Source organism: Xyrauchen texanus, chromosome 32 (assembly GCF_025860055.1).
Source record: "Xyrauchen texanus isolate HMW12.3.18 chromosome 32, RBS_HiC_50CHRs, whole genome shotgun sequence".
NCBI lineage: Eukaryota > Metazoa > Chordata > Actinopteri > Cypriniformes > Catostomidae > Xyrauchen > Xyrauchen texanus.
Window position 1 is genome coordinate 21,090,236 of NC_068307.1, and position 27,762 is coordinate 21,117,997.

The following is a 27,762-nucleotide window of genomic DNA, read 5'->3' on the forward strand; positions in this document are numbered from 1 at the left end:
GTTTTTAAATCCCATAGGCCTGAGTCATATCTAGGGACCCGAATATCATAGAGACTTGGAGTGGGCTTTCATGACTTGGGACACCAAGCAACAACACAAAACCCCCTAGCAACTGCATAGCAACAGACTAAAAAAAACACTGAGCACCTTAGTAACCACATAGCCATGGTGGGGCAACTGCCTGCAACAACCTAGCCTCGTGGTGATGAGTTTTGCACACATTTCTGCATAAAATTCTTGTTTACTGTAAGCTGGATTTGATGAGTGTGAGCTAAATAGAAGAGTTTGTTTAAAATAGACAGTAAATGTTTTGAGAGAGCTGTTTGAGGAAATGTAGTCTTGGTTAGGAAGGATATTCACACCAAGAAAATGAAAATGTAAATAAGTAGCTAAAAGTGCATTGGAGCAGAAGTGGACAGTACAGTATACTGTATGATTGTCAAGGTCTGAATGTTTCAGGTCCTTTTCTCTCAGTGTAGTAGAACCCGTCCCTGTGATTTGGGTGAGATTTGTGCAGCTTAATTCAACGAGAGCCATCGATTTGCCTGGGCTTTCCATTAAGCACTAAACAATTTTCATTGTTATGCAGTGGGCATATCTCACAATAACGGTGGCACAGTGCCCTCAATCCAATTTGGGCTACTGTGTGCCAGCTTGGCTTGGTTTGGACTGGCCTGGCCTGGGTATTTACATAGATCCATTTAGTGTGGGCACCACTGCCTCTGTCTTTCTCTTTCTTGGCTCTGGCTCTTACAACATTAGCATTTGCTGTTCTTTCAAATATGGCTGCTTTCCTGCTAAATAGGGCCTTCAGTTTCTGGGTGAATTTCCCAGTGTGTTTCTGGCCTACTAACGTTCCTGCATGCCAAAATGTAATTAGTAGCTATATTCAGTTGTAGGTGTTTAGGATAAAGACAAAAGGATCACAAATCGCCTTAAATTTGAGTACAAAGTTTTAGAGGGTGTTTAGCTAAGGTCACAGTACATGTTCTGTATTTTTTTATTCACAGAAGCTTTGTTCTGTGTTTTAATTTTTTTTATTTAATCATTATTATTGTATTTATGATGCTCAGAATTATTACAAATGTTGGGCCATACAATGCAAGTGAATGGTGACAAATTATGAAGCGCCAAAAACACATAAATGCTGCATAATAGTAATCCATACTCCAGACTCTATTGGCTATATTCATGTCTTCTGAAGCAATCCAAATGCTTTGGGTGAGAACAGACCAAAATGTAACTCCTTTTACACTGTTCAACTTGATATCTGCATTCTCCTTATGATCTCAAGCTCAATTACTTTTTCTATGGTCATCTACGTAGTGCTCTATGCATACATTCATCAAGCACTAGGAAGTGTAATCGAGCTTGAAATCATGATCATGCCTAGATACTGCAATGACATGATCAGTGAAAAAGGAGTTTAATTTTTGTCTGTTCTTACCCAAAGCCGATTAGATTGCGTCAGAAGACATGGATTTAACCACTGGATTACTTTCATGCTGCCTTTATGTGCTTTTTGGAGTTAAAAAGTTTTGGTCACTATTCACTTGCATTGTATGGATCTACAGAGCTGAAATATTCTCCTGAAAGTCTTCAGCAGACGAAATAAAGTCACACACATCTGGGATTTTGGGGTATTTTTGTTTTGATAAAATTGTCTTGATATACAGTAAACCTAAATAAAAAATGTATTGCTGTGTGTGTGTTTGTATTTTGAGTACATTTGTTTATTTATTAATTTTTTTGCTTTATAGGCTTATCCGCGTGTAATAGACAGATTTCAATGACAGCTTATCGACTTATTTTGTGTGTGTGTAAGTAGGTGTGTGTGTGTGTGTGTGTGTGTAAGTAGGTGTGTCAGTTGTGAGTGTGTATCTCTTCAGTTTCTTTTTTTTTTTTTTCGCTCAGTGGAGTGAAGTTGAACCCTGATCCTTAATCCGTCCTCTTAGACACTTCATCACAGCCAATGAACAAATCAAATCACGGTGGCTTCCGTTCAGAAGGTATAGAGTGTGTTGGGATAGTGGCTGCCAAATCATCACCGATCTGAGCCAATGATAGGAAGTGTGCAGGTTTAGATATGCAGAAATTGCACACCTCATTTAATATTTAATTAAAATTGCATTAAAAATGGATATTGTACCAATTTATATTGGTAGATTTCTGAACTGACACAGGGGGGAACTTACACCTGTATCAAAAACATGGCAAAATAATGGCTGATTAATTGGCCTGGTTGATATATCAGTCTATCAGAACCCTGGAGCAAAGCATTTAACCCCAAGTCACTCAAGGGTGCACTGTGCCTAAAATTACTTGTTGTCTTAACTTTGAATTGCAAACCAATACATCTTTTAATTTTGCTCTGTTTCAGATGATATGGAGGCCATTCCTGTCAAGCAGTTTATCAAACATGTATCAGAACTCTACTCCAATAACCAACATGGCTTCTCAGAAGATTTTGAGGTAAGATTTCACACAGTTTACATGAGTGTCCAATCTTTGTAACTCTCTCAGCAAACATAGACTTTCTGAGACTCTTGAAATCACTCGGCCTGTCTCATGTTGTTCCTCCAGTCTTGCTGCAGTGATTTTGACCTGTTCTGATGGCTGTCTGAACAGCTGGATCCGGCCGCCTTGCCAGAATTAACAAACATGCCTGATCTGAACAGCTGGATCGGGCATGTTTGTTAATTCTGGCAGGGCGGCCGTATAGAATGAGCCAGTTGAACACACCCCGTGAGAATAATTGAGGCCACCTTAATGGTGGGGTCTTTGTGTTTGGGTAGAGCCAGAATACCACAACAACATTCTGTCAGTCTAATGTGATGGATGTTTGTAAGAGAATGACAAGTAATTAGTTATCCATTGAGTCTCGGGCTGCGGCATCTGCTTGTTCTGTCAGTGGCATAGCTGAATATCAATGAAGAATCTGAGATGTTTGGCCTCCGATGATCACCTGCAAATCAGAGCTGTGTGTACACATACATGCTACTTCACCCATTGCGCTGTGATTATGCCCCATCTGTCTGTGGGCCTGAAATTTCTGCATTTTAATAGAAGGCAATTGTGTGATCTCTGTGAATTCTGAAATGTCTCCGTTTTTTATTTAAGTTTGTTTATTTATCTTTACCTTGATAGTAATAAATCATAGTCAAAGTAGTGGATGTCATAATGAAAAAATGTAATGTTGCACTGCCTAAATTAAATAGAATTTCCAGTTTGAATTTTTGGAAATATGTGCTAGAACAGTAACATGGTTTTCTTTAACCATTTAAGCTTGTATTGTATGGAGGCCCAACCCTGCATAAATAATAAATGAATAAATGTAATAATAAATAAAGGAATAAATGTCTTGATAAAACAAATATAATTAGTTTTTAATTAAATTTATTCCTGAATGTATTATTGTATTACTTTATTCCTTTATTATTTTCTATATTTATTTTTAACTTTATTTTTATTCTTTTTAGCTTTTAATTATTTATTCATTTATTTTCCATATATTTTATTTATGTGTTAATTTATTTTTAATATTTATTTATTCCCACATATATTTATTTCCATATTTATATATTCCCATATATATTTATTTATTTATACATGTATTTATTTTTACTTTTCTGTGTGCAACATGGAAATGAGGGAGGCGGTCCTTGCGGAGCTCCAGTGCATCATTGGATGAGAGCTCAATAGTACTTATCGGAAGCAGATGGACGTCCCACCTTAGCACCCGCTGACTCGCACAGATTTTGAATATGCAGGGAAAAGTTTTGCAGAGAGTTTAAAAATCCAGGATGTGCTACGACATTCATACCAGCATACAGCTCTCCTAAAACATCAATAAGCACCACTACTCTAAATGAAACATAGTCATTTGATGCGTGGTTATCGACTTCATTCGCATGTCGCGCAACTCTCTAGATATATGTGAAGAGTCAGCTATAGATTTTTTAATTTTTTTATTGCAGATGTATACATACATAAACGATCAGGGAAATGAAGCATGGTTGTATCTTTTACAATGAACAATCATAACAACAGTAAACAATATTATGGATTTGCAGACATCAAAATATGAAGTTATATATGCAGAAAAAAAAGAAAAGGACAAGGTTAAATCATATCATTTATGAAACTTGCTCATTTTGTGGTTTTGTTGAAGAAACAGCTCCCTATTTATTTTGTGATTGTAGTATAACCAGTAAAGATTGGATTGACTTAAGCTCTTATGTTTTTAGCCCCACAAATAGCTATAGTTTACACAATATTGCTATGACCTGACGTCACATCAAAACAAGTCAAGAGTAATCGAGCACACTCTTCAATCTACAATAAGCCAATGGTAAGCAGGACCCGTCCACATCATTATCATACAAGAGACAGAAATGTAAGAATAAATACAAAAATAAATAAATGTGGGAATATTTAAATATAGAAATAAATACATGTGGGAATAAATAAATATAAAAATAAATGAATGCATAAATAAATAATAAAAAAGCAAAATGAAAGAATAAAAAATGTTATAAAGAATAAAAATAAAAAGAGAAAATAATAAAGGAAAAAAAGTCATACAAAAATAAATTCAGGAATAACGTTCATTAAAAACTAATTATATTTGTTTTATCAAGACATTTATTCCTTTATTTATTTTCTAATTATTACATTTATTTATTTATTATTTTTGCATGTTTTGTCCTCCATGGTATTGGAGCCCGCACAGAAAAAAATATCAAAATATGAATAACTACGGTCTTGACCAACACAAACAGATATCGTTTTAAAGCTTAGAAACTGTACTTTACAATGCATGTAGGCATTATGTCCATAAATGAACAAGTGCTGTGAAATTTCTAGACAAATCAGAAGTTTTGCACTGTACGTTATTGTAATCAATTAAAAACGTAAAACTGATCAAATTGCCATGTGTCAAATGTCGTTGGAATACAACCAGCCTATCTGTTTTACTCACAGACAACAATATACCAAGTAATAGCTAAGTATATGTCTTTGACATACATGTTACAAGTATTGCTTATAAGCTGCGTTTTCACTTATTACTTCACTAAAAATATACAGGACCATTACTTAGAGGAGTGGATTCCCATTAAAACATACTTACAATGTAATCGGATGCATAGATCATTAGATAATCCACACAAAGTACAATGTGCACACAGCGCATAATGTACTATATGGCTAAAAATACATTAGCTTTCCTTGATCGGATGACTTCATCGGAAATTATGAAGTATGTTGTCCAGCGTCATGGAATGCTAAACCAATCATATCATATATAACCATACCAGAGGTGGGAGTCATCCAAATATGGGCAGGGAGGATCGTTTACTATAATTACATATGGCCACCAGGAGATGGCGCCAAGTACATGACACATACTCAATGATGGCTCAAATTACACTGAATGAGATCTCATTACTCATGCCTGCATCCTCTGGAGAGAGAGCATACCTTTAGTAATTTTTGTATTTGCATGCGTAATTAGTTCTTATTTACAATTATTATGTTTTATTTGTTTGGGGAGGCTTTTGGACACTTCGAGATGTTTTTGGACACTAGGATAAATTATATTTGTAATGCTATAACTTATGATTGCTTAGTATAATCAACACAACATTTTACTCAGTTACAGGTGACATGACTTATACAACCTGAGATATGTCAAATAAGAAAAAATGGACATTTTTGACCAGGTTTTTGTGATTTTTCAGCAGTTTCTTAGGCTTAGAGTATCATGATTTATCATATTATTAATTTTTTTCGAGTTATAAGCCTTTAATTTTGGGAATGCCACTGAAACAGGAAATCTTTAAAAACACCTTCAGAGGTTAAAGGTTACTTTGGAGTACCATAAAAAATACCATAGTGTATGACATTTACATGTACACATTTTGCAGATGCCTTTATGGTGCATTCATTCTATACATTTATCAGTATGTGATTCCTAGGAATCGCACCACAACTTGGAGTTATTTAGCCTTGCTCTACCATTAATAGGAACTATAGGTACACAATTTATGAATATGGTAATCATTCAGTACCATGGAATTTATGAAAGTATCATGGTATTACCATCTTACACCATCATTTTACTATGGTGCCATCACAATACTTTGTTATATGTGGTATGCTCAGTGTTATATGTGCTGAATGATCGAACACAACAGTACAACTTGTTGACCAGACTTTCAGACCATCAGTCAAGGCAAATTAAATATGACATTGACTTCCATTAAGACGTATTCCACTACTACTACTTGCTTTCTTCCTGTTTTGGGGTATTGAATCCTGTCTCCTAACTGTCACAGTTTTCGCTGATGTATCCAAGTAAATTTGAACCCTACTTTAATAAGCATTTGGACATTCAAAGCTGAAGTGTGTCATTTCTGTGCCACTAGCTATACCAAACAGAATCGTAAAAATTAACATTGTTTTCAAAACAGCTTTCCGAATACCTGAGCCAAATCTAGGGACTAACATGTTCTAGAGACTTTGGGGTGAACTTTTTTGATTTGGGCCAGAAAGCAACCACTCAGAATACTCTATAAACTTAGCAACTGCATTGCAATTGTGTAGAAACGTCCTGGCAACCATTCATACCACTCTAGCATCGTGGTGGCAAGTTTTGCATGGACATGAGTAGTAAAAATTTACCTTATTTACTTTCTCATTCTTGTTTAATATCTCAGGTTTCACAGGTTTTCATACACATGAATTGCTTTGACAGCCATGGAAAATCCACAGATAAAAGTTGGCTTTCTTCTGCTGTATTCTGTTCTTCTCAGAATTGTTATTGGGGTTAATTTAGGTACAGGTATCCAGAAGCCACACAGGTGCGTGAATTAGAGCAAATATTTTAAAACAACCTCTGGCAGATTTTCAAACATCTTGCTGTTTCAGACAATTGTATCCACATACCCCTCATGTGCAATGCAAACACCCTTTCTGTCACATGCGAGCTATTGTGCACACTGCCGATTCTTGTGTACGCTACATAAAATGTTAATGGTTTATTTGTTTTTATTTAATTTTTTGTGGGACCGCTTTAATAGAATGCGTTTATGCATTGATTTGATTATTGAGAGATCTTTTTTAACAGCTTTAGGATGTTACCTTATGCGTAACTTGTCTTTTACATGCTACCTTTGAAGTCTAGAGAAAATATTTGTGTTAATGTATAGCAATTGTCTATAATACAGTTTATCAAAAGATCAGAAACATGTAGAACATGTCTACAGTTATTGTAATGAACTTCACCTTTGGTTACTCTGCTGTAAGGTACCTGTGTGAACATCTTACATCCACTAAAGCAATGACATTCATACATTTTAAAGTGTGACTTAAAGGAATATTCCGGGTTAAATACCAGTTAAGCTCAATTTACAGTATTTGTGGCATAATGTTGATTACCACAAAAAAATTATTTTGAATAATTCGTTCTTTTCTTTAAAAAAAAGCAAAAATCAAAGGTACAGTGAGCCACTTACAATTGAAAGTGAATGGGGACAATTTTTGGAGAGTTTAAAGGCACAAATGTGAAGCTTATGATTTTCTAAAAGCACTTACATTCATTCTTCTGTTAAAATGCATGTATTATTTGAGCAGTAAAGTTGATTAAATCATAATTTTTACAGTCGTTTTAAGGTTTAGGGTTTGACATTACATCGTCATGGTAACAAAGTTGTAAAATTGGTCGTAACTTTACATAGAACAAGTTCGTAAGCTATTTTATCACACTAAAATCATGTTAACACACGTTATTTACATCTTGTGGCTATACTTTTGAAATAATGAGTAACATTTATGGATTTAACATTTATGGATTGTCGCATTCACTTCCATGGTAAGTGCCTCACTGCAACCCAGATTTCTGCTTTTTTTTAAAGAAAAGGAGGGGCAAGTCAAAATAAATGTTTGTGGTAGTGAACATTATGCCACAAATGCAGTTAAGAGCTTAACTTGTATTGATCCTGAAATATTCCTTTTAATTGTCCAAAAACATTTTGGTGCCACTGTTCCTGCTTTATAAATCAAATGAAATAAAAGTAGATGTCACATCTGTTGTTGTGTGTGTGTGTGTGTGTGTGTGTGTGTGTGTGTGTGTGTGTGTGTGTGTGTGTGTGTGTGTGTGTGTGTGTGTGTGTGTTGTAGGAAGTGCAGCGCTGCACTGCAGATATGAAGATTACATCAGAACACTCCAATCACCCTGACAACAAACACAAGAACAGATACATCAACATCATAGCATGTGAGTCTCTTTGTCTCTCTCCCTCTCCCTCTCGCTAAGATACACATACTGTATATGTAAATGTCAAACATGCCTCTAACTATCTCTTATTCTGCATCTAGACGACCACAGTCGAGTCAAACTCAGTCCTCTGGCTGGCAAAGACTCCAAACACAGTGACTTTATCAATGCCAACTATGTGGATGTGAGTAGATATTCATGTGAGGACTTTTTTATTTATAATGAAATCACTGACTGTGTGTGATGTATATTTCTGTATGTCTCTGGTCTACAGGGCTACAATAAACCCAAGGCCTACATCGCAGCACAGGGTCCTCTCAAGTCCACATTCGAGGACTTCTGGAGGATGGTGTGGGAGCAGAACACTGCCGTTATAGTTATGATCACAAACCTGGTGGAGAAAGGCAGAGTAAGTTACCCCATTCATTAATTATTTATCAGGTCATGGATGCTAAATAACGAATCAGCTCAGCAAAAACTATTTACTTTCCTTGAAGTTGTTCCAAACCTATATGACTTTCTTTTTACATGAAACACAAAATTTAGAATGTATGCAACTCTTTGCTCTCTTTGGATGGTGATTCATATAATTAAACTCCTGAGACCTGAGCGTGACTGCTGTGTTCATTTCACATTCTCCTTTTTTATTTGTAACTAGTAGCCCCTCAAAAACATGTAAAAAAAAAAAAAAAATAAAAAATCATCCAATCACTGCCAACCATGTTAAAATAAAAATTTGCATAAAAAGTTCTGAATGTACAGATTACCATTTTCCCTTGTCTGCCAAACATGCTGAGTGGTCCAAACATCATCTGCAGCCTGAAACTGAACTTTTGACCTGATGTTTGGAGTGAATGTACTTGGCTGCATAGGAAACCTACAGAATTTTCCCTTGCTCCCTTTCTCCCTAATTAGGGAATGGCTTAACCTCCAGTGTGCTGTCTGTCTGCACTTGTCTCAGAACAGTTCGAAATGCACCTTATTTTCATCCTAACTCTAAATAAAGCTTTTGGAAGCTAAATTTTTCAGCTTTTGGATGCATCCATTGATTTAAAATGTGATGATGCACAGTGAATATAGAATATTTTGAGGAAAATTAACCTATAGTCCATGTACGTGGTCATTGTGTTTAACAATGTGCCGTTTCGTGATAAAACGATGCAATTTTTAAAATGGCATATCAGATAAAACTAGAGACTCTACTCTTTGGAATTAAACAGGTTTGAATGTAAAAACTTAATGAGGTTTCTTTCCAGATGTATTTTTGTTGCAATTTCTCCCAAAGACAAACTCAGCTGAGATCAGCGCCATGATGTTTTGTCACATGACTCAGTTTGTCAAATGTTTAACACTTTAATGATAGCCTAGAGTCTCCTGGTCTGAGAATAGTTGGTTAAATTAAAGGAAATTATACATTGCCTGTAGCAAAGCCAAAAACGAATGTCCACGCATTTGGACGCAGGGTCTCAGGAGGTTAAGATTCTAAATGGATTATCTCATGAGCTATGTATTTCCTGAAAATTAAAGCTGCCATATTTTTCACTTTTGTCATTTTCATTTATTACATTTACAGCCCATTTAAAATGTTAGTTGAGTTTGTTTTACACAAAAATAGTCATAAATGAGTTTAACTTGATCAATTCCCACCCTTAAAGGAATAGTTTACCCAAAAAATTATTTACTCACCCTAATGTCGTTCGAAAGACATATGACTTTCTTTCTACTGTGGAACACAAAAGTGAATTTGAAAAAAGTCTTTACAGGGTTATATTCCATGTAATGGAAGTGAATAGTGACTTCGGTCTGCTCGATAAAGGAGCAATTGTATGCATAGTACATCAACTCTTTAATTTCATCTCAACAAATAAGCCTTTCTATGAGATGTTCACATTTAAGTTTGCTCCCTTTTGTGTGTATGTACCTCACAGAGAAAATGTGATCAGTACTGGCCGATGGAGAACAGTGAGGAATATGGTAATATCGTGGTAACGTTGAAGACAACCAAAGTTCTGGCCTGTTATACACTCCGTGTCATCACAATCAGAAATACCAAAGTCAAGAAGGTAAACTCCTCTATCATCTCTCCTCTTAGGCTTGTTTCACACCACACTCAAAAGCTGGAAAGCAGTGTTTTTTCTGTGCTAAACAGCACTTTCTATTCAGTGAGTCTGACTAGAATAGCAGAAATATTACATTTTGGTAGTAAATTGAATCCCCTTAACAGAATTAGTGAAAGACTGATCTGATCTCTTTCAGAACACATAGTGTGCGACGAAGGCCACTGACACAGCAGAGAAAAGAGGCTTTTTAACAAATATTATACAACTTTCTATTATTTAAAAACTAAATTTGTGCTGTTTTTGTTTTTTCTGATTTACCTCAAAATTACTAAACTATATAATTAATTTGCATATAAAATAAGAAATGTTATGTTAAATTCACTTCACTTAACATCTATATTACTCATTTATATATATGGAGATTATGCCACGTGTTCGGTGCAGATTGCTGCCATCTCTTGGTAAGAAAAAGACGTGAAATTACAATATATAACAGCAGGTGGCTGCAGAGGACCGTTCGTATGTCTGATTTTTTTTTTTACCTCTTACATAAGTAATGCGTTTGGATGTATATTTAGTAGTACATTTATATGTTTTAATAATGTTTTATATGTTTTCATAATATATATATTTTTAGATATGTTTAGTTAGAATATTTAGCATATATAGTTCTAACCAAACTGGAAAACTTTCCTAATTATAGTCATTAGTTCAGCCCAACAGGAAGTCAGCCATTTTGGATTTTATGAAAATTGTAAGATCTGAACTATTAAATACTCCTCCTAGGGGATTCATGAGACTGTCTGCACATTTAGACAACATTATGCCAAGACATTTAAGATGCTAAATTGTTCACAGATTTTTAATATATCGAATGGCGTTGCCATGGCAAGGCATTAAATTAATGATGAAAAATGGGAAACAGGAAGTGTCCAATTTCTTCTGTGCAATGTGAGATTTAGATAAAAATTTTGATTAGTTTAGCCTTGGGGATAATCACATGGATGTGACTATTTGGGGCCATGGTCATAGTGCCACCACCTGGCAGCAGGAAGTGTGGATCTTACAACAGACTGTAAAATAGTCCTCTTACATTTACCCAAATTGGTTCAACATTGTTTAGAAAAATGTGAAATGCCAAATGCATGTGTCCACCTTGCATTGTTTTCCGAAAGCCACCAGGTGGAAATGGACCCATGGTGCTTGGCCCGTCATTGCTGCTTGCAGTTATATTTATTATTATTCTTTCTCCCAATGGGAGTCTATGGCTGCCTATAGAACCATTTGTAGGAAAATTATTAAATTTGGCACACTGATAGGGGTGGTCATGGAAAAGTTCCCATTGCAATTTGGGATCTCTAGGACAAACCCCATAGCACCACCACCAGTTAAAAAATTCAATTTTCTTTTGTGTATCTTTTGAACCATTTGTCCTAGAGGCACCATTCTTTTTGTCTAATTACACTCCTTTTGATTATTCAAATTGAATCATTTCATTAAGCCACTTATATTAAAACTCTGCCCATTAGAGTAGCCGCCATCTTGGATTATGATATTTACAAACTTTGTTTGATTTGTCCAAACAATGTCTTGAAATATTCTCCAGACCAAGCCACACTGAATAGATTTTGTTTGCCTTTGTATAAAATTACAGCATCGCAAAGTTAACAAGGTCAATGTGAAAATGTATTTGAGGCTGTAACTCAGCAATGCGTTATCCTATCAAAATGAATCTTGGTGTGCTTCATTAGGACCATGATTTGAGGGTACACGCAAAGTTTGGAGACAGCACCACCTATGGGTCACCTATGGGTCATATTTTTGCCCATAACTTTTGAACCATATGTCATAAAATTATGAGGTTTGTGTCTTTGGACTCCTTGGGTCATGAGAATTTCAACGATGCCATTTTTCCCCATGTCAGCCATACTGCTCTATATTTAATTTTATTAAAAATTTGTTAAAATGCTTTTAAAAGCATTGTCAGATTTAAAATAAAATTTGAATGCATCATCTACATGTCCTGAGGATACCCAAGAAATTTTGAGCACATGTACATCTGAGAGATTGCTGTTTTAGATCTTTTCATCTGGAAAGCATCACAATCTAATTAACATCTGTAAAATATTTTAAAAAGATCATATTTACAAAACATTCTAAAACATACACATTTCAAAGACATCTGCTTAATGTCTTATTGACATCAGAGACACACTTATTGACATACGTCTTATAGACCTATTGCAGATGAGCAAGCAACCTAAAAAATTTGTTTTACAGATGTAAACACACATCAAATAGACATCTAGCTGATGTACATGTGCAATCAGGGTTGTTTGCTGACTCTAAACTCGGCATGTCTTTTTGCCATCAATCAGATGTGTCACCAGAGTGGCACAGTGGTTAGAGCATCAGACTACAGCTCAAAAGGTTGTGAGCTCAAGTCCAGATTGAGATCAAGTCTAGTCAAAGTTCTGAGGTTGTGGGTTCAATTTGCATTGTGCTTACTATTGCTGGGCTTTTCGTAAAGTAACATTTAATAAGAAGTTTATTATGGTGACTATGATGATTAGCTGTGATTTCTCTATGCTTGGTACATACCTTTGGTGACTGTAAGTGTTGTGGTTCTTTAGTGCAGCGGGCAGTGAATGACCTGTTGAACAGGAAGTTGTAGGTTCAAATCCATCCTGAGGTGATGTGTAATATTGTGTGTTTTGATCTTTATGTCACATTTGATCTTTGTGTTCTGGTTAATGTTGTGCAATGCTTGCCATTTCGGTCCTTGGCCCCTTAATTGCTGCTTGCAGCTCTATTTTTAGATTATTTTTGTTTCAGCAGCAATTCATCCTTCAGGTTTAGTGTATATGTTTGCAGGTTTTCTGTCAATAACATTTTTGAAGCTTAATCAATGCCTTTAGCATATCTTTACTGAAATCTAAAAATGTCAAAAGGTGTCTATAAGGTGTTAAGTTAAATTGAATATATTATGTGTAGCTGTATGGCTGAATTTTGTGTATTTTCAGGGTCAGAAGGGCAACACTAAGGGTCGTCAAAGTGAGAGAACTGTCCTGCAGTATCACTACACTCAGTGGCCAGATATGGGTGTACCCGAGTATACTCTACCTGTGCTCACCTTCGTCAGGAAGTCCTCTGCCGCACAGACTCCAGAGATGGGCCCTATGCTTGTACACTGCAGGTAAAACAAACAACCAGCTCTGCAAGGTGATGGTGGTATTGCATAGCTAAATAGAGCAATGTGAGGCCTTTTGTTTCTTTAAATCTACAGTTTGATTAGGATATTTGATGGAGATTCTATTTAGTTTTTTTTTCTACTTTGAATCAATGCACTCGATAACTAATTGTTATAGATAATTTGCTTTTGTGTTTTGTCTTTTATGTGCGTGTCTCCTTCAGTGCTGGTGTGGGAAGGACAGGAACTTACATCGTGATTGACAGTATGTTACAGCAGCTAAAGGATAAAGGCTCAGTGAACGTGCTGGGTTTCCTCAAACATATACGCACTCAGAGAAACTACCTGGTCCAAACGGAGGTGAGTCACCCGTGTTTGTCAGTCCAAATCAGTCCTTTGTGTTGTCATCTAGCATATGTAATTTGTTGTTTGACTCTTTTCTCTCTCCTCTCCTGACTCTGTGTGTTTAGGAGCAGTATATCTTCATCCATGATGCCTTGATGGAAGCCATTCTGGGAAAGGAGACAGAGGTGCCCTCAAATCAGCTGCACAGTTACGTCAACACCATCCTAACACCAGGCCCAGGTGGAAAAACACGACTAGAGAAACAGTTTAAGGTGGGCACTGGCTCTTTCCTCAGTCAGTACAGATATCCTTCAAATGCAAAGGTATAGTATTTATTGTAAAATATTTCAAAGGAGCAAATTACTTTTAGCAGCAGATGAAAATGCTTTTGTTGCTATGAGATATTGCCAGGGTTTTCAACCACGATTCTGTTAAGGTATTGACCAATATTTTAATTTATATAAACTAGCAATATGTAATAAAAAAATTTAACAATATTTGTTAAAGTTCTTAAAGGTACACACCTTTTTTCCCATTAAACATTGTTATCCCTAAAGAAATTAAAAGTACTTTTAAAATATATTTTTAATTAAAGGTATGCTCATCATATGAGATGAAGACTCATATCATATAAGTAGCCTAACATATTAAGATCACATGACCAGCTGATTACCAGTTACCACTTTTAATTTACTCTCATAAATTATTCATGGCTGGTGGCGAATAGCAGTTTTTTTTACAATGATACAGGTAACTGAAATCTTGCTTTTGCATGATGCTGCATGTACACAGCTAGATGTCAGCACAACATAAACAAAAAAATTACTTAGTGCACCTTTACTTAAAGTTATTCTAAAGTGTTACTGAGAAAATCCTGCTTTTTTATATTGGGCCCCTGAATTGGCTGCAAGTCTGGGTGGGGGGTCCCTGGGGTTTGTAAAGCTTGAAAACCCCTGGGAATATTGGAATGTGCTGTAATTTTAAGTGGCTTCCTTTGCATGCTTCGAATACCAACTATAAAGCGGATCCTCAAGCTGTGGCATGCCTAAGACGTTTAAGTTAATCTTTTAATTTGTCATGAATCTAAAACTCTTAAAGGGAAATTTACACAAAAATGAACAAAAACTTTCACATTACTCTTCTTTTGTTTTTGGCGATTTGCATTCTTCTTGCATATCACCACCTACTGAGCAGGGAGGAGAATTTATAGTGTGTATATATTTCCATTTGAATTGAAAAGGCTAATATAGCAAGAACTCAATCTTAATGAAGATTACTAACCGAACTTTTAAAAATGGCCTGCATCTGCTTTCTGTGCTGATGACGCCTTTTCATTGACTAACAAGAAGCGTTTGCTGTTCTGACCCCACCCAAATAGTTCTACTTTGCAAGGAATGTACCACCTCAGGAGCAGTTACTTAAATGGTTCCTAGTTTTGTTCAGGTTTTAGTTCTACATGGAACAAGTTCCTGCAGTGGAAAAACGCCTTTAGATTCATATTAAAACAATAAAAGGAAAAAAGGAGTCTACCTAATTATTAGTGTAACAAAGCTAATAATGATAGATTTTAAAAGTTGTTTGCTTTTGTGTTTTTTCCATCACAAAATGTTTTAGAGAAGGTCTAACCTGTGGTAATCATTACAAATGAAAAAAAAAAAGAATCAAGGGCTTTAAATCCTGGACCTCTATGAATTATGGACCAAGCTATCAGTTTTTCAAATGTATAAAATCTGTTTTATTCAAATGTAGGGGTTTTGGTTTTGTTTGCCTTCAGATATTCTAAGAGATGACTTAAATACATTTTTAAAACATAAAAATCCAATATTTTAATTAGAAACACAGCCCTAACTTACTAAAATTACATGAGCAAACATTCTAAAATGTATATTCATTTATTGTATAGTTATTTCAAGTAAAGTTACTTTAATGAACTTTTTTGTGCTTTGTGCAGTCATGATTATCTTCAGGTTTATTGATAATTATACATTTTAATGAAAAAAATATTTGTACGGTTTGCGATGAGATAGGAGGCCCAGATTGCAATGTTGTCAGGGGGCCCAAAAATCCTAACGTCGCCACTGTCCATTTTGGACAGTGTAAAGAGAACCAAAAAGAGTGTTGACATTACTTTGAGATTTCGTATTTCATCATTGTCTTATTTTATTTAACAAGTTGACGTGTTATCCTGCCCATGACCAGACGCAATTGAATATGTGCACCTCTAAACATCTGCAGCATGTTTGGAGCACTAGAATAGCATAACTTTGGCAAACAAATATGCTCGTTTGGTTATCAACTACTGTCATTCTGACAAATGACTCCGATATAAACACAGTGTTATGTGCAAGTCCACACTCATATCTGTTCCGCGAGTGTGATTTTGAATTCTCAGCTGTAATGTGAGCTCATGCATGAAGTAGCACAATGATTGGATGGAAGTGTTCCTTTTCATGGATAATTAGAAATAAGCTCATAATCAAATGACTTAGTACTACCAGTCACAACTCAGAGTTTACATATGTACCTTATATTTTATGACGTTTCTTCAAGAACAAAATCGCTAGAATAAGAAAACTTCTTTACCCTTAACAATATACATAATGTTTTCAATAAAGTGCAACCTGTACATTATCTGTTAACATATAAAATAAAAAAAATTGTGTTTTATAACCCCTTAAGGCTTACAATAAAAGCCTGACAGGTTTTGTGAGATAAATGTGTGATATGTGGTTCATTTGAATTCCATGAGTTAGCACTGAAATTCTGCCTTATTTTTCTAGGTTCATTTTGGTCGAGCTTCAATTTCTGTGTATCAATGTACATAATTTTTTATTTAATAGACTACCACTTGACAAATTTCCATCCTGGAGGTTGAAGTTGGTGATTGAAGAATAAATGTGACCTCTTTGGGAAAAAATAAAAGTAGTTATAATTTCTCCTGTGTCTACAGTTGGTGACTCAGTGCAATGCCAGATTTGTGGAGTGTTTCAGTGCTCAAAAAGAGTGTAACAAAGAGAAGAACCGCAACTCTTCTGTTGTCCCATGTGAGTAACACAAATGCAAGCACCTCTCTGTAATGTGACATTGAACAGCTGGGGCTTTTTTTATTGAATCTTCTGCCCATTTCACGCCAAAACCATTGCACTGAAAATATGTCAGTCTCAGACCACTTAAAAGCTATCTGAAAATATACATATACAGTAGGCTATTGTGGCATCCATGAATAGAGTACCTAAAATAAATTTTCTTTATTAGTATTTTACGCAACTACTAAACTAACTTTTCTTCTCTTCCCCGCCCAACATCTAGTGTTTTTATATCCTTTAAGCTTTAATTAGGGTGGTCAGAATCTAACCCTAACACAACCCCTTAAACTAACTCTGCACATACACCAACAAGAGATTTGCAGAACAACTCATACATACACAAAAAGTACAAAGAATCAAATGCTTTTTTATGTAAGTACATAGTAATTAAAGACACCATATATGAAACGGGGGCAGTGGTGGCTCAGTGGTTGAGGCTCAGGGTTACTGACCAGAAGGTTGGGGGTTCAAGCCCCAGCACCACCAAGATGCCACTGTTGGGCCCTTGAGCAAGGCAGGTTGCTCCGGGGGGATTGTCCCTGTAATAAGTGCACTGTAAGTCGCTTTGGATAAAAGCGTCTGCCAAATGCATAAATGTAAATGAAATGGAACCTTTTTTCTTCTACTTGAGTTTTTAATGAGAAGAATATCTTGACTCTACTTACATTCTAGCATTTAAAACATCTTTCAAAAAATGTGCTTGTAGCATTTTTTCAGCGATTTAGATCACTGACCTGCTCTCTTATTCTGCCAACTGATTGGCTGTTTTTGTCCCTCTCAGCGGAAAGAGCACGTGTTGGTCTTGCACCGTTGCCTGGCATGAAAGGCACTGATTACATCAATGCGTCTTACATAATGGTAAGTTCCCAGCACCCACACTATGGGTAAACATTAACCTGTCCTGTATTTTAAACTCTCTCTGAATGTTCTGGGGAAACATAAGATTGATATACGACCTTCAGAGTGAACATTTAACATGTTTGTTTGGCAATACACTGGTTTTGAGAGAGGAAAAGAATAGTAAATAGTAGTGTTGTGGTTTTATTGATGGCTCAAAGATGTTTTCAGGTTCAACTTCAGCGAGGAAGTCATTTAACATTTAAAAGATGTCCACACATATTATTTAAAGAGATAGTTCACCCAAAAATTTGCTCACCCTGATGCCATCCCAGATGTGTATGACTTTTTTCTTCTGCTGAACACAAATTAAGATTTTTAGAAAAATATCTCAGCTCTGTAGGTCCATAAATTCAAGTTAATGGTGGCCAAAAAGCACATAAAGGCAGCATAAAAGTAACTCCAGTAGTTAAGTCAATATCTTTAGAAGCAGTATGATAGGTGTGGGTGAGAAACAGATCAATATTTAAGTCTCCTCCCTGCCCAGTAGGTGGCAATATACACAAAGATTGTGAATAGCCAAAAACAAATGAAGATGATTGTGAATGTGAAAGTGGAGATTTATAGAAAAAAAAGGGCTGAAATATTGATCTGTTTCATCATATTGCTTCTAAATATATGGATTTAATCACTGAAGTCATATGTATTACTTTTATGCTGCCTTTATATGCTTTTTGGACCATCAAAGTTCTGACCACCATTCACTTGCATTGTTTGGACCTACAGAGCTGAAATATTCTTCTAAAAATCTTTGTTTGTGAAAGGCAGAAGAAAGAAAGTCATACACATCTAGGATGGCATGAGGGTGACTAAATGATATGAGAATTGTCATTTTTTAGGCAAATTATCCCTTTATGTGACTACAATTGACATGGGACCATTTAACTACACTCACCTAAAGGATTATTAGGAACACCTGTTCAATTTCTCATTAATGCAAATATCTAATCAACCAATCACATGGTTTGATTAGATTTTAACAGTTGCTTCAATGCATTTAGGGGTGTGGTCCTGGTCAAGACAATCTCCTGAACTCCAAACTGAATGTCAGAATGGGAAAGAAAGGTGATTTAAGCAATTTTGAGCGTGGCATGGTTGTTGGTGCCAGACGGGCCGGTCTGAGTATTTCACAAGCTGCTCAGTTACTGGGATTTTCACACACAACCATTTCTAGGGTTTACAAAGAATGGTGTGAAAAGGGAAAAACATCCAGTATGCGGCAGTCCTGTGGGCGAAAATGCCTTGTTGATGCTAGAGGTCAGAGGAGAATGGGCCGACTGATTCAAGCTGATAGAAGAGCAACTTTGCCTGAAATAACCACTCGTTACAACCGAGGTATGCAGCAAAGCATTTGTGAAGCCACAACACACACAACCTTGAGGCGGATGGGCTACAACAGCAGAAGACCCCACCGGGTACCACTCATCTCCACTACAAATAGGAAAAAGAGGCTACAATTTGCAAGAGCTCACCAAAATTGGACAGTTAAAGACTGGAAAAATGTTGCCTGGTCTGATGAGTCTCGATTTCTGTTGAGACATTCAGATGGTAGAGTCAGAATTTGGCGTAAACAGAATGAGAACATGGATCCATCATGCCTTGTTATCACTGTGCAGGCTGGTGGTGGTGGTGTAATGGTGTGGGGGATGTTTTCTTGGCACACTTTAGGCCCCTTAGTGCCAATTGGGCATCGTTTAAATGCCACGGCCTACCTGAGCATTGTTTCTGACCATGTCCATCCCTTTATGGCCACCATGTACCCATCCTCTGATGGCTACTTCCAGCAGGATAATGCACCATGTCACAAAGCTCGAATCATTTCAAATTGGTTTCTTGAAAATGACAATGAGTTCACTGTACTAAAATGGTGCATCCCACAAATCTCCATCAACTGCAAGATGCTATCCTATCAATATGGGCCAACATTTCTAAAGAATGCTTTCAGCACCTTGTTGAATCAATGCCACGTAGAATTAAGGCAGTTCTAAAGGCGAAAGGGGGTCAAACACAGTATTAGTATGGTGTTCCTAATAATCCTTTAGGTGAGTGTATATAGTACATGGACCCCAAAACATTTTTACAATTTGTACAGAAGCCACGCTTAAATTGTATGAATTTCTTTGTATTATATAACAAAATATCAAACCAGAAGCATTTATTTAAAAAAATAAAAATAATAATAATATATATATATATATATATATATATATATATATATATATATATATATATATATATATATATAAATAGCACAAACACACATTTCAAGTCAAATATTTCACTGAAATTATACAGATACAGTATTTTCAAAATTCAAAATTAAGACAAAAGGTAGTAACCAGAACACTTTCTGGTTGTCAAACATTAGTTGAACTTGTCTGATATAAATGTGATAAACTACACGTGTTTTGTTTTTTTTTACTCTTCAATGACAATAGGGTTACTATAGGAGCAATGAGTTTATCATTACACAGCATCCCTTGCCTCACACCACTAAAGACTTCTGGAGGATGATTTGGGACCACAATGCTCAAATCATTGTCATGCTACCAGACAACCAAGGCCTTGTGAGTATTCAAAACCATGTGCAGAGTTCCTCTTTATCTTATAGACATCTTATAGCACCTAAGCTGCTGTTGTAATCTGTTCCTCAATGTCAACTGATGACTCAGTGTTTTGAGATGTAAATGATGAGAATTGCTTTTTAATGAAGACATCCTTTCTTAAAGCCTTTTGTTTGATTGTTCAGCATGGACGCTTGCTCGTGTATATTAAACTCGTTTATTCCTACTCATTTCTTTGCTTCCTCCAGGCGGAGGATGAGTTTGTGTATTGGCCAAGTCGAGAGGAAGCCATGAACTGTGAGGCGTTTACAGTCACTCTTATCAGTAAAGACAGACTCTGTCTCTCCAATGAGGAACAGATCATCATTCATGACTTCATCCTGGAGGCCACACAGGTGTGTGTGTGTGTGTGTGTGTGCGTGCGTGCGTGCGTGCGTGCGTGTGCGTGCGTGCGTGCGTGTGACCAAAAGTATGTGGACTCCCAAACCCAAATCAAGTTAACCCACCATTTCCTGCTATAACAGCTTCCACTCTTCTGGGAAGGTTTCCCAGTAGATGTTGAAACATGGCTGTAGGGATTTGCTCCCGTTCAGACACAAGAGCATCAGTAAGGTCAGATCACTTATGTTCGGCAGTCAGACATAACTCACAGTCAGCATTCCCAATTCACCCCAAAGATGTTAAGGGTGGCTCAGGTCTTGGCTTTGTGCAGGCCGGTCAAGATCTTCCACACCAGAGTGTATTCCCCAAACTGTTGCCACAAAGTCTGAAGAACAACATTTTCAAGAATGTCATTGTATGTAATAGCAAGGCCTGATAATTAGAAGGGGGTGTCCTCATACTTTTGGCCATACAAGAAATGCAGCTGTTTATTTTAGTTGCTTTAATAGTCTATAAAGTTACCAGTCTAAAAGTTGAATGGCATTTTTTAGAAATTTAGAAAATGATGTACACTCACATGAGACAAAGACTCCAGTCATATCAGCTGAAATAAAAGCGGCTTCATTTTACATGGAGCAGGTTGCCCCCTTATGGGCGCTTCCATGTTGACAGCACATGATACTGTGTCATGCAATTGACTGAGTTACTAACACAAAAAATTACAATCATAATAAGAAGTTTACTTTATATAGCGCTTTCAGCCAGTGCTGAAATGTAAAAGTACATGTAAACAAAACAAGCATATCAAACAACATAACAACAAACACAATATACTTGCTATACAGATAGTAGCAGAGCCAGAGTCAACAATAAACTCCAGAGTGATGGTATCAGCAGGATTTTGATCCAACAGACAGTCTAAACAGAATAAGTTCAAGTGAAAAGATCAAATGTCCAAACAAGAGGAAGTCTTGAAACAAACCGCTATGTCCTGCAGCTTTAACCACCCAGATCACCGATAAATGGTGAGATATCAAACGCCAAAGCGCGAGCACATGGCGGTCAACAGTCAGCAGAGAGCATGTGATCGAGTTGCGCAACAATGCGCGAAAATTTGTTTGGATTACATACAAGAATGTCCATAACGGGGATGTTTGTAGTATGAGACAGATAAAACCTCAGACTAAAAGTAACAACAGAAGATAAACAAACATCGAGGCAGCATTTAATAAACAAACTTCAAGTATTCATGACTATGGGGATCAGAGTAAGAGCCAGCTAAAATCTTATTGAGTGCACCTTTAAAGCTTTACAGTATTCTTAAATGCTAGATTTGTAGACTAATTTAAACTGTGCCTTTGTTTGAAGTTCCTCAAAAAAATAAAAATTTCATTTTAAAAAGTGGAAGCATTGGGCAAGATAATGAAGAAAAAGCAGTCCACAAGTGGCCAGCATACATGGGAACTCATTCTATACTGTTTTAAAAATATCCCAGGTGGATACCTCACGAAGTTGACTGAAAGAATGTCCAGAGTGTGCAGAGCTGTAATAAATTGAAGATAATTTTGTTCGGTTTAACATTTTTGGTAATTAAATAAAGCCCAAAGTATAGCCTACTTTGGTTGTTCGCGTTGCTGATTGCTCACAGTATGCGTGATGCAAATTTCTGTATTAGCACAGTCTGCACGGACTGTCCACGTATGGCCCAGATTTTGCTCAGTGTGCATCTGTGCGGCATGACGCATGCGCATCTATACTAAGAGTATCACAAAGCAGTCATAGTGCGCATGCGTCAAACACGTTTGTATTTTTGTATTCAGGTTATGTTTATGATAAGGCAAACACAAGTGTCTCTCATTTTCCTCTGTCCCTTTTCTTGTGTATCTCTCTCAGGACGATTATGTTTTAGAAGTTCGCCATTTTCAGTGTCCAAAATGGCCAAATCCTGATGCCCCCATCAGCAGCACCTTCGAGCTCATCAACGTCATCAAAGAAGAGGCTATGACTAGAGACGGACCCACTATAGTGCATGACGAGTGAGTGCTGAACACTTTCAAAGAGAAATTTGTCTCTTTTAATTAAAAGATTTGGCTTGGGGTACCTGTAGATTCTCATTGTAAAGTAACTACCTTTGGCTTTTGAGGTTGGTGTGAGAGAATCAAGAATCCCAAATGAATTAAAATAAATGAGCATGAATTGGCTAAATCACAGAAGTGCATAATTAACAGAAACACAGTATTTACTTCTGTTCGTGTATTATTATAGTATTATTACTATGTATTAATTACATTATACTACATATTAATACTAGTATTAGTGTTGCACTAAAATATTTGACTACCTAACACCCATACATCCATTTGTGATGAGGTAATACTGTAGTATTACATGGTACTAATACCATGGGTTTTAGACATGTACCAAGGTAATACTAAGGTATTCTTTGAAATACATTGGAGTATATGAATATGGTAAACATTCAGTCCCATGGTATAGGCCTATATCAAAGTATCATGATAATTCCATCTAATACCCTCTCTGGACCATCAAAGTGAGCATGCATAGCATAAGAAAGCAAATTGTGATCCAGCCATATACATTCTCTACATGTTCCCTCTTATCGCTTTTTTGGCTGTGCTTCATTATCGACTCATTCTTGAGTTTGGATGGAGGATTCAATTTAATCAACCTGAGCATTTAGACTACAAAAAGTTCAGATTCTTTCCACCAAGAAGTAGCTGCGTATCAAACACCAGGGAGACAGTGAGTGCAGAAATAGCTCCACAGGAGAAGCAGATCTTTGCTTCTGTCAACAGCTTTTGCAGGAGGAGCATTTGACTGACTAGCATATCTTCAGCAGCAATGAATGCGCTGCTAATTAAAACATCAATCTTTTGGAAACCTCTTAGGGGTGTTACCATAGTAACATTACACATTTTTAAAATCTCAATTAGTTCACATTTCTTCATCAGATAAGGCCTCATTAAAATAATGAATAAACATGAAGGGGGCATTGTTGTTCCTTTTGTTGCAAAGTGATGTCTGTTGACACTCATCCCTAATTGGATTACAGCACCTTAGGGAGTCAATCAATGGAAACAGTAATGGATTTGATTCACATAGATTAAGAAATAGATTTTATGATGGGAGACATAGCACCATCTTCAGAGGTGGAAAGAGAGAACTCATATGGAGCTAATTTATAAACAGATATTTTACTGATGTACTCCAAATGAAAGCATCAACATCACACATGGTACATCTCTGTATAAAATGCAATGTGGTGTATTTTTGTAAATATTATTTTGTTTAAACATTAGGCTTGAGATCGATGCCTTTTTCACACATCAGCAATCAGAAGATTTTCCAGATGATTATCAATAGATATCAGTATTTTTTCAGATATAAATAGGGCTACCCAGTGCTCAAAAGACGACATGGCATGTTCTAAATTCAAATAAATTATTTTCTATGGTACATAGTATGGGCTCGCCATCTCCGGAGGCTGCTCAGAAATGTGCAACTCACATAGTTTTCCATTAAATTCGACCAAAATCATTATCAAAGGACAAAGATTGGATGATAAATTGTGTATATGCATCTTTCATATAGCCTACACAATGTATTTTTAGTTACGATTATGTCTTTTTGTGGTTTGATAGCTTGACTCAAACCTCTTCAAAGATACATACAGAGAAATTGTATAATAATTTCTGATTATTCAGTTTGTGCAGTTAAACCAGTTTCATACACTAACCTGCAAACTCATCAATGTCATTTTCATTCTTGAAGAACTACAAAACATTTTTTTACTTTTGTGTAACCTGTGCCTTATGACCTGCTTCAGTAAATGCTATATCACCTACTTGTGGTCTCCCAGTGCTATTACACCTGATGATAATTAGAAGCCCAACTGAGCGAATTGGAAAGTATGCAAATTAGGCTTCAAATTGAAAAATATATTGATAAAATAAAATACCGAAAATATCAATATTTTATGACATGCCTATTAGTGCTCACTCTTATGGTTATGTTAATTGATAGATTAAGTGTGTGTTCACACTTGACAGATTTGGTTAGATTAAAACAAACTCTGGTGCGGTTGCTCTGTTAGTGCGGTTCATTTGAACAAGTGTGAACGCTGCCATCCGAACCTTGGTGCTTACCAAACAAGCTGAACAAGACCGCCTGAATAGTGGTTCTCAGTCCTTATATAGTGATATATAAATGCAACATGGTCTAAACAGACCAAAAACAGGAAGTAATTTGCCTAATACTGACCTCAAGGTATCCAAACAATTATCCAAACAATTTTCAGACAATGATGAATATTGGGCTCGGTGGCTGCAACTGGGTCAAAGTTGAATTTTTTTTACTTTGAGTGTTGGATTACCCTTAACCTGCATGCAGCGTAACATTGGGGGTAATGCTGTAGCTTAACGCTTGACTGCTTAGAGTTCAGTGCTTTGAGTAACATTAATGCAAGTCATTTTAAAGGGCTTTGAGATTTAAGTGTAAAAGGACCTTAAGGCACAAGATTAGGTTTAGACAAAGACAAAAGATGATATATTAAAGGATGCTCTATTAGCTGATTTCAATACAACAGTAATTGAAAGTGACTCACTTTAAAGCTTAAAAGAGGTCCCAAAAATGTTATTAAAGTAGTCCATGCAACATGTGTGTCATATTTTTATTTAATGGCTGTATGATGAACAGAAGAATATTAAAGTCGTTAATCACTCTGATCAATTTTACTGATCAACTCCTGTAAACAGAGTACAGATAAAATATGGCGACATGCAAATCACATCAAACCTAATTGATCCTTGCACGACCCATAACCAAAAGTCATGACACAAGAACCAATGACGTTTGATATTACTGACGGTCACCCTATTTGATTTGTGCGCTGTTTACAGCAATCTGTGTTTGATTTGATTTGAGAGTGAATAATGACCAAATTTCAGTCGGTTCATGCAGTGATCTTGTGCCATAAGAAGACTTGAAATATGACACATTAGTCACATATACTACTTTCATGACACTTTTGGGGGAGCTTTATTGTGAGTCACATTTAACTGCTATTGTATGGAAATAAGCAAATGGAGCATCCTTTGGAATATACTGATCAGCAACAACATTAAAACCATTGACAGATCGGGGTCACGTGACACCTTGCAAGGAGCAGATGTGTAGACTGCAAGCTCTGTTTATTTTGCAAATTTTTTTATTATTTTCATGTTATAATCTGGTGGAATTCAATACACCAGTGACACATTTGCTCTTTGAGCTAATTATGGCAAAGAAGTCAAAATCATCAGGCTCTGGAGATGTTAAAAGACACTTACGTGTTCAAGATGAAAGCCCTGATAGGCCTGCAGACCGGGGACTCGATTTGGATGGTGCTGCCGAGGAAATTCAGCATCAACTGTCCGATATGTTTGTGATGCTGATGAAGGTTGTTGCTGACTTGGAGGATCTCGCTGTAATACGTCGATCGAAATTCTATGAGTTGGTTACAAGAGTGGCAGATGTTAAAGAGCAACATGCAGGTTGGACACCCCTATATAGCATAGTGTATGTTGATGATAAAACAACTAGATTTTCTGAACTGGAGTAATATATATTTAGCCATTAACGATATTTTGAGATAAATTGTGATAAAATAACTTCCGCGTCTATAAAGCACTAACCGGAAGTGACGATGGGCGAGGGAGTCTGGTCAAGTTCAAGCTCAGGTTACAATGGATGCGAATGAAGAAACCGAGTTCTCCGGTGTGGACGAACATGCCTATGATGGCCCACAGGCCTATAATTATGAGCAAATTAAGAGTTAAAATAATTAAAAGTAAGACTTACTCTGCTAAGTCCTCGTTTTCGTTGCACAGAATGTCTGCTAACGTTAGCACTTTGTCCTCCAGTCCAGCCCGCGCCAAAATCCGGTGTAAACTTTGACGGTGGACTTGATTCCATCGAGTGCACCGAGGGAACAGCATCAGTAATCAGCCTCACGTGGTCCTTACTCCGAAATCCCATCCGAGACTCCAACAAATTTCCAGGTCGATAATTCTCCGGAGTGAAATGTGCGCCACAAACGACCGAGTGTGTGGTAACAGACGCGGCAGTGAAGTCTGCTCTCTTCACCTGCACAAAACGCACTCAAGACCGAAAAGCCTTGTTTTTTCTAGAAGGAAAATGATGGACACGATGTCCTGACAGGCTGGAATTCGTGCAACCAGCACAAACACAATAATTTACCATTATGGCTTCTCTAAAACTTTCTGTACTGCTCTAACTACATCAACACCCACAATGAGAGCTGACCGCAAGCTCTTTTGTTTGCCTCGCCCTACGTCATATGACGCGTTGATAGCGGGAAAGGCGTATTCCAGAGCCTAGCACATTTTCATCAAAATCTCTACATCAAATGAGATTTCATTAGTAATTTCTACATATGTGTTTTTAAAAGACCTCTGCAGACAATATAAAGTATTAATTCAGTTATAAATTCAACCTGCATGTTGCTCTTTAAGAAAGGGATCGATTATCTGGAGTCATCGGAGAGGAAATTATCTGCTAATCCGCCCGTGACCAAATTTGATTTAAAACATGTTCTTGAAAAGCTTGAAAATCTTGAGAATATGAGCCGTAGGAATAAAATTAGAATTGTTGGAATTCCAGCATGAGGAGGGCAGATATATGGGGAAATCCCTAGACAAGCTCTTCCCGAGTCTGCTCAGCATAACAAGCCATAAGCTGGAAATCGAGCAAGCTCACAGAGTCCCGGCTCACAGATCCGCTGAGGTAGACAGGCCCCGATCAATTCTGGCCACATTTCTGAGATCATCTGATAAATATCTCGTGTTGCACTAGGCGAGGAGCAAAGGAAAGCTTTTTTGAAGAATCACAATAGACTTTGCTAATTCGACAAGAGAAACGCAATCAGTTCAAGGAATATAAC

The 27,762-nt window shown here is 36.7% G+C and overlaps 1 protein-coding gene across 1 annotated transcript in view; it reads left to right on the top strand.

Annotated features, from left to right (window-relative positions):
• LOC127626152 (receptor-type tyrosine-protein phosphatase gamma-like) overlaps window positions 1–27,762 on the top strand; it is a 370,169-nt gene that overhangs the window by 331,529 nt on the left and 10,878 nt on the right. The window contains exons 15-27 of the mRNA XM_052101735.1: window positions 2,381–2,472; window positions 8,182–8,278; window positions 8,380–8,462; window positions 8,553–8,687; window positions 10,207–10,341; window positions 13,362–13,534; window positions 13,753–13,888; window positions 13,999–14,145; window positions 16,824–16,917; window positions 17,741–17,817; window positions 20,295–20,423; window positions 20,669–20,815; window positions 22,695–22,837. Of these exons, the coding sequence (XP_051957695.1) occupies window positions 2,381–2,472; window positions 8,182–8,278; window positions 8,380–8,462; window positions 8,553–8,687; window positions 10,207–10,341; window positions 13,362–13,534; window positions 13,753–13,888; window positions 13,999–14,145; window positions 16,824–16,917; window positions 17,741–17,817; window positions 20,295–20,423; window positions 20,669–20,815; window positions 22,695–22,837 (1,588 nt within the window). The remainder of the gene's footprint in view (window positions 1–2,380; window positions 2,473–8,181; window positions 8,279–8,379; window positions 8,463–8,552; window positions 8,688–10,206; window positions 10,342–13,361; window positions 13,535–13,752; window positions 13,889–13,998; window positions 14,146–16,823; window positions 16,918–17,740; window positions 17,818–20,294; window positions 20,424–20,668; window positions 20,816–22,694; window positions 22,838–27,762) is intronic.